General features: G+C 39.3%; 1 protein-coding gene across 1 annotated transcript in view; it reads left to right on the top strand.

Moving 5' to 3' along the window:
* The first annotated feature begins 7,276 nt into the window (after positions 1-7,276).
* The window catches only part of LOC132829917 (protein THEMIS2-like), a 75,295-nt gene continuing 70,596 nt past the window's right edge, over positions 7,277-11,975 (top strand). The window contains exon 1 of the mRNA XM_060847336.1: positions 7,277-7,454. Within this exon, the coding sequence (XP_060703319.1) occupies positions 7,337-7,454 (118 nt within the window). The 5' untranslated portion in view covers positions 7,277-7,336. The remainder of the gene's footprint in view (positions 7,455-11,975) is intronic.

The following is an 11,975-nucleotide window of genomic DNA, read 5'->3' as shown; positions in this document are numbered from 1 at the left end:
CAGGTAAAGCAACCAACCAAATATAATGCCTCACTTACCCAACAGTCCTGTGTCTGCTCCTGCCCAGTGTGTGCTCTGCCTATACACGAGGTAAGCTGTGTATTTTAAAATTTACTGTTAGGCCTCTGGTCCTCGCCATCGCTCCTCCCACTCCAACTGTTACCGAAAAAATGAAAAATTGGTTGCTAGGATTTGCTGTTTCTCAATCTCTCTTTTCCTGGTACATTCTATCTCCTTGCAGGAAAAACAGAGTGACTGGTTCACCAATTATATATTATCCGATTTATTAGTTGAATAATTAACATCTAATAAAGTAAAATAAATCAGCTTACTTCAGGCTTTAAGTATCCTCTATTCTCCCCTCCTGGAGATCCAAGCTCTTCTCGCCATATCATTCAAACTTACAAGTTGTTTCGCTTTCCAGGAACCAATCACATAGCTACATAAATTAAAGGAGTCCAGATGCTGGAAATCTGAAACAAAACTCTACAAAAGCTGCCAGGCCTGCTGAGTTCATCTAGCGTTTTCTGTTTTTGTACCAATTACAGTACATAGTTGTTAGCAGGCAAATAGCCTTTGTCATTCACAGCTGGTCACAACATCTCACACCTATCAGCTACTGGTGAGTCAAATTTCCTTTGGTCTATGTCCCATGATTCTCATCCTTCTGCAACCAACCCGTCCATTGCTTAAGAAAAGCAGGAGGGTAAACATCACTTTTAATGAGTTTCAGTAACTTGGTTTTTAAAAAGTGCAGCAAGACCCAAGGTGAAAAAGAGTCCATTGATCAATGTGTGACTTAATTAAGGCTGAAAATGTGTTGCTGGTTAAAGTGCAGCAGGTCAGGCAGCATCCAAGGAACAGGAAATTCGACGTTTCAGGCACAAGCCCTTCCGAAATGTCAAATTTCCTGTTCCTTGGATGCTGCCTGACCTGCTGCACTTTAACCAGCAACACATTTTCAGCTCTGATCTCCAGCATCTGCAGACCTCACTTTTTACTCTGTGACTTGATTACCTCAACTTGCAGAATCCTGTACATTTGTATGACTAAAAGACAATCTAATCAAAGACAAGATTTTATTAGGAATAAGTGATTCTTCAGTCACAGCATGTGTACTGAGTTTGACGATACTCACCTACAGGAAAGTTATTGTATAAGCACATGTATACATGTGCAGATGCTCTGAGGTTGTAAATCAGCAACTTGAGTATATTCAACAATGAGGTAACAAATGTGCTGGATTTGACTGCTATTTAGTGTAATTCTTGCCCAGTTTGTCATCAAAGTATAAACCATAATGAAACTCACAGCCAAGGTCAAGCAGTGGCACTGGGACACAGAACAAGAAACAGAATTCTCTAAAATGAAGCAACTCACGATGGCAACAGCAGTCCTGAAATACTTTGACATAAATGGTGAACTCACCCTGCAGTGTAATTCCAATGAGTCAGTAAGTGGACAGCTCCTAAAGCTGGAAGGACAATTGCTTGCCGTTACAACTAGGGCAGTAACACAAAAAGAATAATGTTATCCTCCCATTCAGAAAGTGGTCATTGCTTTTGCTTGTGATGTTTTTGCCAATACTTGGAAGAGAGAAATTGACAGGTAGGTCTGAGTACTTCAAAGCAATTTCTTCAAGCCGTTACTATCTGCTTTTAAGTGTTTTCCAAAGCATATTACTCCAATTACAGAGATGCCTTCCAGACATGACAAACAGGGGAAGCAAATATACCACTGTATGCATACTGTTGAAAACAGCAGTCCCAATGAAGAAAGTAGAGGATGTCGCAGTATGTGAAATTATCCAAATCCAATGTTAACTAGCAGTGCTCAATGTATGCTGGAGGTCAAGTCAAATACAAAGGGTAATGTTATGCTGCACTCAAATTTTCCAATAGCACAAAAGCTATGAAAGACAGAAGTGATAAAATTGAGACAAAACAGCAGTCAGCCAAATTTGTTTTTGAAAAGACGAGCAAATGATTACCTGAGTTGAGCATTGGTGAGGCAGGAAGGGTGCAAACTTCAGCGAGAGAAAGATCAAGTCACAACTTGAGACGTGCATAGCATAATTGCCACCTCAATTGTCAGTGCTGAGTAACCAACCAGATATACTATTACAACTACAGGCACACACACATAATTGGAGTCACTGCTCTTTATTGCAGGTAGTTGATCAGGGGAAGTTGTAAAGTTGCACAAACCACAGGTCATCCGTCAGACCCAGAGATCCACAGCAACACTGAACTGAAATAGCAAAACAACAATCACTATGGCAACAAGAAATCATACATGAGCAAAACTCCCTGAGGAAGGAACATCACCAGAAGAATGGCTAATGACAACATGCACAAACACCATTAAGAGACCAGCACAATGTAAAGTCCACATGTGTAATGCATATTCAGATCTCTCGAGAATAACATTCTGATAATACATAAGAACAGAGTGTATGAGGTGGGTAACTTGAGTAACTCACAATGTTCATGATTGTACATGCAGTTTTTGTATGTAAAGGGAGTTGTTTGGGATATAAATGCAACCCATAGCAATGTACCTCCCAGCTGTCATAATTAAGTGGATTGATCATGAGGCACTAAGTGGAGACTGCTATTTACCAGCAGTTTCAGAAAAGTCACAGTACAGGACAAGCTATTATCTCAAGGGCATGAAACAAAAGCAGCTATTTTGAGAAGTTTGAGATCTTTAGGATCAGGTTCAAATGATATCCAAATAATAGAGATGAATAATGCTGCTTACCATATAAGAGGCCTCAAAAAAACACTAACAGCAAAAACATTCCATTTCCTGCTGCTTCTCAGAACAAATTTACTACATTTATACTAAATTTATTGTAATTGGACAAACCATTAGCATGACTGGTATGGAAACAGAAATATATTACAATTCACATCTTAAAACAAATTGCCATTTCTGACTTGACCTCAGAACAACACCTTGCACTTAGATAGACCTCTTTTCATAGCAAAGTATTATAGCGCATTTCAAAGGAAAATTAATGAACACAATTTGACTCCAGATCACATGAGATATTTGTACAATTGTCCAAAGAAGCATATAATAGAATAATTTAAAGGAAATTAGCAAATTGGAGAGGCAGAGATGTTCAAGGAGTAAATTCCAGAGATTAGGGCAGAGACAGCTGGACACTAGTAATAGAAAAAGTCAGGAATAAAGAGCTCTTGGCACATGATGTTAGCTCTGGGTAGGAGATCTGGGTTCAAGACCTGTCTGCTTCAAAAGGTGTGGACTGTAATAGGACACCTGAACAGGTTGACTAGAAAATATCTTAAAAGTCTGGAATGAAAGAGGATGTCATAGTTCCTAGCTGCTTTCCTCTCTTTCACAGTTTCAATCATGCCCAGATATTCATTGAGAGGGACCACATTTTACCCATTGTTTAGACAGAGGAGAGTGCTCTGGAGTGCAATATTAGCCCCTCTAATTGCGTTTTAATTCAGTTCCCTCCTTCTCTTCCCATCCTTCTCCACTTTTGTTGCTGTTCCACTGTGACATTTCACCTTAACTAGTGATGCAGGGGATTTGACGGTGGTTTAAATTTTAAAACATTCAGCAATGAACAGCCACTGGAATTGGGAGAGTGCCGATACCTTGGAGTGATGGGAGGACGGTTAAGGCTGGAAATCACTTCCACATAGCAGCAGGGATTGAGCATATAGAGGGCTTTGAAAACAAAGATGGGAATCTTAGAACAGGTATTGCCAGATCAGAATCTAATACACCTGAGAGCACAATGAGATAATACCTGGTACAATTTGTAATGTAGGCAAAAGAGTTTTTAATAAACTCATGACTGCATTAGATAGAGGATAGAAGCAGGCCAGGAGGGGCAGGTCTAGATGTAGCATGAATATGGTTTCAGCAGCAACAAAGCTGGGGCATTGGCTGCCTGAATATTGCCTGTAAAATGCAAGCAATATTACAAAAGTGGAATCAGGCAGTGTTGGTAAATCCACGGGATACATGGCTGTATTTAGAGACAAATGATACACTAAAATTGTAAACATTTTGGTTCAGCCCCATGGGTGAAGTCAATGGAATCAATGTTTAGGGAATGAAGTTTATAATAGGGACCAAAGATAATACTTCAACTTTCCCTGTACTGAAGTTAAAAACCTTATGTTGTTCCGGGACACATCAATATGATACATGAAGGATGTCAAGAGAGGCAATGCTGAAATAGCGCTGGATATTATCATTGGCTGGCATTTTATTTTCAACATTTCAGAAAGGCCCAATGCAGCTCAAGCAAGCAAAATACTTCTGAAGTCAAGATTAGAGTGGTGCTGGAAAAGCATAGCAGGCCAGGCAGCATCTGAGGAGCAGGAAAATCGATGTTTTGGGCAAAAGCCCTTCATCAGTGTGCAGTCAGATGTCTTAAAGGGGAATTAACTACCATTGCCATCAGCAAGGAAGCCCTCCAGATCAGGGTCTTAAGTGTTGACTGCCTGACTTCTTGGCCAATCAAATGTTTCATGAGAGAGCTCCTGCCTTAAATGAAGTTTCTGACCAGTTGGAGATTGCATGCCACTGGGATCAGCAGTCCTATCATCCAGGACTCTTCCTGCACATTTCTAATCAACATGTTCAGAAATGTTAAGACTTGACTTGAATGGAGCACTTCTAGCTCAAAAACAGGGACACTAACATTGCCACTCCGCTAAACACTTGCCCTGCCCCACTAGAAAGGGGAAATATATACCCAAAGAAACAAAAGTGTTCCCTTCCAAACAGCAGGATAACAACGAGCAAATGTTATTTAGTTATTCATCTTGATGAGCAGTTCTGTCCTGGGACACAATCCTGTTCTTCTTCAACATGACCTTTTATGTTCATTTTACAGAAGCCTGGATGAAACATTTCATCCAAAAATGGCACATCTGAAAGTGCTGTCCATCTTCTGTACTCGCTCTGCAAGAATCAGCCTACATTATGCGCTCAGGAAAAAAGCAGCAACTGTTATGTTTTAATCTTCCGATGAGATCCCCAATCTTCAAATATCTGACATACTTACACCCTCGGGTTCCACCACAAATCCAACTCACACTGAGGTCTTAGCTTTCAACAAGAAAATGCCTACCACCTGGAGAGACTGACCATTCCCATTTCTCGTAATTGTTCATGTGAGATTTAATTTTCCCAACTTTCAAAATATTTAGGAAATGGGACCAATTTCATCTCCCTCCACTCATTGTCACAATGCCAACACCAGCTTAATGTTAGGAGAGATAGTCCGTGAACAGATTAGGCTCTGTGTTTGCCACCTCATCAGCATCAATAAGTGGCTCAGGGGTGGAGGATGGTTAATCAGTTGGTGCCAGGCATTTCGGTCCTGGAAGATGCTGAGCTGCAACAAGCTGGAATGAGATGCTGTCATCATGACGAGTCAACAGTCTAATCTACAGACTCATCAGCGCTATTCAGTGACAAAGCGCATGGATTCAGAGGAGCAGTAGTGGGAATGACCTGAGGTTTACCAGTTTGGATCATCAAAGTGACAAGTGCAAATATACCATATCATGTTCTCAACATCCACTGTGGGCTAGGTCCAGCTCGAGAGACACCAGCAAAATTCCAATCCCTTCTGAAGATGACCTCCATGGCATCTTGTCATTGCGCCTTTACCTTCCTGAAGGCAACTCCATTAAAAGAAATCACAAGAGGATGTGAACATATCCTGTGTTTTTGTTCATTGAATTCACAGGGCTGGGAAAATTCAATCGATATCTTGGCACAAACAAAGCAGCATTTATTTTCAAAAATGCAGGTCGACCATTGAATTCCATTCTCCCACTGCACTAAAATACTTTGATACATTGTCTAAGCCAGTTAGAATTCTTGCGTTATGGCAAGAAGCCAAACTGCCTGACCCCCACCTTCTGCATGAGTGATGCTACTCTCTGGCCTTTTCTCCATTTCCTCTTCAGAAAGCAACTCCTTCATTCTGCTGGAACTACCTTCCAATGGGCATTGTGGGTCTACCTGCAGCACATGGACTGCAGTAGTTCAAGAAAGCAATTCACCACCATCTTCTTAAGAACAACTAGGGACAGGCAATAAATGCTGACCCAGGCAGCAATGCCCACATCCCATGAGCGAAGTTAAAAGAAATCTATTGATTCAGACCCAGCTGCCTGTGGAGCAATCCAGGAAACACCACTCCCCTATTTGATTATGTACAGCTGCAGGTTTAAATCACATTGTACCCATTCAATTTCCTTTTGAAATCATAGATTGTTCCCATTGTGACCATGCTGGTGGAAAGTGACTTTCAGTGTATCATCACTTTGTGGTTCTGCAGAAGAATCATACAGGACTTGAAATGTTAACTCTGTTTCTCTCTCCACAGATGTAGCCAGATCTGCTAGGTTTCTCCAGCATTTTCTGTGTTTGTTTCATTGCCACTCATTGTGTATAAAGTTCTTCCTCAGACTCTCCCTACTTCTCTAACCTAAATTCCATTGTATCATCAACTGATGGGAAGGGGTTTTCTTTGTCCATCTTATCCTGTCATAATCCTGTTTGCCACAAGGGGAGGTGATGGTCTAGTATATTTTCACTGGATTATTAATCCAGACACCCAGGTAATATTCATGGGATCTGAGTTTGAAACTTGCCACAGCAGATGGTGGAATTTGAATTCAATAAAAAAAATCTGGAATTAAGAGTCTAGTGATGACCATGAAACCATTGTCAACTGTTGGAAAATCCCATCTGGTACACTAATGCCATTTAGGAAATGAAGCTGCCACCCTTACCTGGTCTGGCATGTGAATGACTCTTTACTGCCATCTGGGTACTTAAGGATAGGCAATAAATGCTGACTTAGCCAGAGATACTGAAATCCTGTGAATTAACTAAAAAAAAATTATCAACCCTCCCCTCAGCTATCAAACTTAAGGAGATGTCATGGGGATGTATACATTTGTGATTTTTTTTGGCCCAGCCTTTAAAAGAGGAAAGGACAAAGTGGTTGTGATTATGTGGGATAGAAATTGTGATACCAATCATCTCCAATTATAATACTACATAGCTGCCCACACACCAGCTTTGCAAGATATTTGGGTAAATTGAAACCAACGAACGTTCGTTCTCATTTATGTGTTGTTTTCTGGCAATTGGCATCTTGCCAGATTCAATTGTCATCACTGTGGTTTGTGATGATAAGAATTCAAACCAGAAGTGTTTTTTTCTCTGAAACTATTAGCTGAGTTCCCAGTACATCATTTCGCCTGAAGTGCATGGTTATGTTGGTGAAGGGCTCATAATTCAAGTGGCCAGACTGTGTACCATGGCAGACTTTTACCATCCAGATTCACAAATCTCCTCATTACAAGAGTATATTTGTTCTTTGAATCTTTCCACTCTTCCCAGGATTCTGGAGATCCATTCTGGAGTGTATTTCCAAGGTATGTGAAACTGAGAGCCTCATCCTATTTGCAATTTTTAAGATCTGTCACAATTGTGTTCAGAATGACATTTCACTAGACTATTAAGAGTTCATTTTCACTAGTGACATTGCTGTGTTTTGATCTCCTGTACGTACTACTCTGTTCAGATGCGAAGTGTTAAAGTACAGCTCTGTTTTTCAAAAAGAAAAAGCGTTTGCATCAATGTTAGTATGAAAAGACAAAAAGGAGAAGCTACGCATTTCTAAAGAAAAAGTAAAAAATGTCAGAAATGTGAGACACAATCATGAACTAGTTTCTAAAAAATGTAAGATATATTAATGCTTTGACAGCTGGACTCTCGAAAATCAGACTGTGAAATAAAATTACAAAAATAGGATTATACTACCTGTAAAGTGTGAAGTTAAGAGGTGATTTGATCAGTTTTTAATAAATTAAGGGGGCAGAAAGAGTAGATAAAGAACAATTGTTTCTTCTATTTGGAGAATCTGGAAGGCAGAGCCTGAAATTCGAACCAGGACTTACACAATGAAAGAAGAAAACACAGCTTCACATGATTGGTAGAAGCTTGCAATTCTTATTCAAACACAAATTGATGCTAAATTTATTGCTAATTTTAAAACAAAGTTTGTTACTTTCTTTTGTAAGCCAATATTATTGGTTATATAGAGTTAGATCACAAGTCAGCCGCTATCTCAATGAATGGCAGGAACAGACTCAAGGGGCAAAATGATCCTCTGCTATTTTAATGAAGTCAGATTCTCCCATTCAACACCTTCAGTGTGCAAATCAACACAGGAAACATCTCATTAGTATTGCTTAGTATTCCTGAGGCCATTTTCTGATCATCTGCAGAATTATTAACAATAAAAGTATATTAAGAAGACATATTTTTTCTTTTGCTGGAGCACATTAATTATTAGAAACAGTCAGTAGTGTAGCAATCATTAACAGGTGAAATATACACAGAGTTGGTTCATATTTCAGCACAGTATGATCAACATACCTTACTTATTATTTGATGTATGCTCAATGACACCAAATTCTACGCACCCATTATTTTTGTTGCGGAAAGCCAAAGAACCACAGATGCAGGAAATTAATAGCAAAAAACAGAACTTGCTAGAAAACTCAGTAAATCTGGCAGCATCTGTGAATGCAGAGTTAATGTTTCGGGTTGAGGTAATCCTTTTTCAGAACTGGACCTGAAATGTTCTGAAGAGAGGTCACTGGATCTTAAACATTAACTCTTTTCTCTCGTATAGATGCTGCCAGACTTGGGATTTTCCAGCAATTTCTGTTTTTAACACTTGTTGCTGACCTACATTGCCTCTTGTTCCAGCAAAACCCTACATTTAAAATACATATGTTTGCTAAAAATTCCTCCATGGCTTTATCCCTTTCTCTGTAACTTGTTCTCTGTCTCTCATCCTATTATATCTCTGTGCTCACCTTCTTCTGATTTCTTGCATACTTCCAATTTCCATGACTCCACCATCACCTTCTCTCCCTCAATCTCTCTTCCTCTCTACTTTGTCCCTTTTAAGACTGCCCTCAAATTTCTTTTACCAAACTTTTGGCCGTGTTCTTCAATGTCTCCTAGTATGATGGGGGGTCGAATTGTTGGGTAACATTCTTGAGAGTTGTTTTGGGGAATTTTACAATGTTAAAGGCAACTTCCAAATGGACAATATTGTTGTTATGATGGGGAGTTCCCTCCCCATCATAGCTTGAGCACATTCCTTTGCAGTTGTGCCGTGCAACCTGTTTGACTTATCAACACGCACTCCATTCAGCAAATCCAGTCCGTCTTGCACAGATCCAGAAGAAGCTCATTTATTGGCTTTCCAGTTGAGCAAAGTAGTCTTCGATCATTATTATGTGTCAGCAATGTGGTATTTTGTTAGACATACAGAATATTTGCAACTGCATTGCTAAGAGAGAAGAAACCATACTGAACAGCTGAATACCTAAACACTGCTGCAAATGGCAAGCAGAAGAGGGGTCATTTTAATTCACCAATCAACTTCTTAAAGCATTTGCTGTGGGAAACAAGTATACATTGCTGTTCTATAATTAGGTTCGAATATCAAGGAAGTACATTGATAGGCAGAATAGATGCGTAGACTATTTTCTAAATAGGGAAAGCCTTTGGAAATCTGAAGTGCAAAGGGACTTGGGAGTCCTACTTCAGGATTCTCTTAAAGTTAAAGTTCAGATTCAATTGGCAGTTAGGAAGGCAAATGCAATATTAGCATTCATTTCAAGAGGACTAGAATAAAAGAGCAGAGATGTACTGCTGAGGCTGTTTAAGGCTCTGGTCAGACTGATTTTGGAATATTGTGAGCAGTTTTGAACCAGTGACACTGGTGAAATAGTGGTATATTTCTGAGGTAGGACTGAATGGCTTGGAGGGGCCTTGCAGGTATTGGTGTTCCCATGAATGCATTCTCTTGAGGAAGATAGAGGGTGATATCACTTTTGCAGCCGACTAAGGGAGTGCATGTTGTTGTGCAGGTTAGTGGTAGGGCAGAAGCTTGGGAAAACAGTCGAAACCAGTAAAGAGTAACTTCTAACAACAAAATTTTAAAATGAGGGAAAAATTAAAGTATGAGAGTGACTGCAGTTATAATTTACATAATGATAATGTACAAGCAAATTGGATTGTATTCGATATGCATACCATTCACCACAAAAACTGCAATGTGTCCCATCAACAGGATGCAGCTACACTGAAGCAACAGCCAAAGTTTATTAATCATTCTCTCCCAGCACTACAGCACCTCTCAAACTCATGACCTTTGTCACCTATAAAGACAAGCGCTTGTAAGTTCCGCTCCAAACATCAGTCCATCCTGACTTGGAATTACAGTGTATTCATGATGATGATGAGGATTATATTGTTATTATCTGACTTGGAATTATGTTGTATTAAATCAATTATCACTGCTTCACTGCTGCTCTGTCAAAAGCCTGGAACTCCCTTCCTAACAACATTGGAGGTGTTTCCACACTGCTTGGATTACAGATTGAAGAAAATGGCTCACAACCACATTGTAAAGGACAATTAGGAATTGGCAATAAATGCTGCCATAGTCATCAATACTTACTTCCAATAACTGAATCAACAGGTAAGTTTAAAAAGCGCTGTTGTTAGAATGCCATCAACACTAAAAATCATATGCCACATTTACTTGGAAATATTTTGCTTTTTTTTAATATCATCACAGCTGGATCAAAATACTAAAATTCCCGACCTGGCAACATTGGCTTAGCACTATGCGTGTAAGGATGGAAGCACTTCAAGGCAAAACCCTATCATCAGTTTATCAGGCAATCAAACATCAGCAATTCTGTTTTGAAACTCTTCAAAATGATATTCATGACAAATTATGTTCTGAAGGACCGTCAGTGTTGCTCCAGATGCAAATATAATGACCATTAATTATCTCAGTGTTTCTCTTGCTTCACCATCACAGTTCTCTGGAAGTGCAGGGGAAAGTCAATTTAATGCTGTACTTCTAACAAAGTTATAGAACAGGAATGGTAACTTTAGCTGTTATTCCACATTTATTTCCTGAGTTGTTAATTGCCATTTAGCTAGACAGAGAAAAGATCAGCTTGCAGCTGTCCACTCATTAGACATGAGCATCACTGACTGGGCCAGATTATTGACCATCCTTAGGTGCTCTTAACAAGGTGGGGTGAGCTCCCTGCTTGAACCATTGCAGGTCACATATTGTAGGTAGACTTACAATTTCCTTAGAAAGGGAATTCCAGGATTTTGACCCAGAGACAGTGAAGGAATGGCGATTTCTTTTCAAGTCACTATATCCATAATCACCTCTAGTGGAAACCTTCTTCCTCCTCTTCTTTAAAACACATGGCATTAGAAAGGCAGAGAGAGAGCAAGACTTCAACATTTAACATGAAAAAATCCTCTTCTTCAGGCAATCAACTCTGCCTACATAGCCTTATTCATTTGATCAGATTACTAACTATTAAGATGACCTAAAGTTTCACATTGTTGGTTGGTTACCATGACAGCAGACAGTTTTTATTATAAAATCAGTCCTTTATTACTATGGTATCAGAAACACTACCCAATCGTTGAAAAATGAATTATTTGTGAAACAGTGTGCAATCTGAAATTGAAAACAGTTAACTGTGATTAATTAACTTGCACTAAATATACAGGATATTGTTTGAGGTTATAGAAGAAACATAATTTCAGGCCTTAAAATAAAATCCCCATAATGAAATTCCTTATTTTCACACAAATCTCAAAAGACTAAGAATATCTGTTGTTTGCTCATTAATGGAAGCTTTGCAGAGTTAAATACTGATTTGAAAGAGTGAATCAAAAATAACTTGAGAGTTGATGATTTAGAAAACCCTGAATTTTTTTCATTATTTTGGTCAAGGACAGATTTGAACTTTGGTGAAATTGTTTGCAGTGCCACCTCCTATATTCTTCCAGGTTTTTCTGCCATTGTGTGTGGGTCTTCAGCATTACTGCTC

The sequence above is a fragment of the Hemiscyllium ocellatum genome, chromosome 30, assembly GCF_020745735.1.
Source record: "Hemiscyllium ocellatum isolate sHemOce1 chromosome 30, sHemOce1.pat.X.cur, whole genome shotgun sequence".
Lineage (NCBI taxonomy): Eukaryota > Metazoa > Chordata > Chondrichthyes > Orectolobiformes > Hemiscylliidae > Hemiscyllium > Hemiscyllium ocellatum.
Note: the sequence above shows the minus strand (reverse complement) of the source record. Positions and strands in the feature narration are given on the sequence as shown.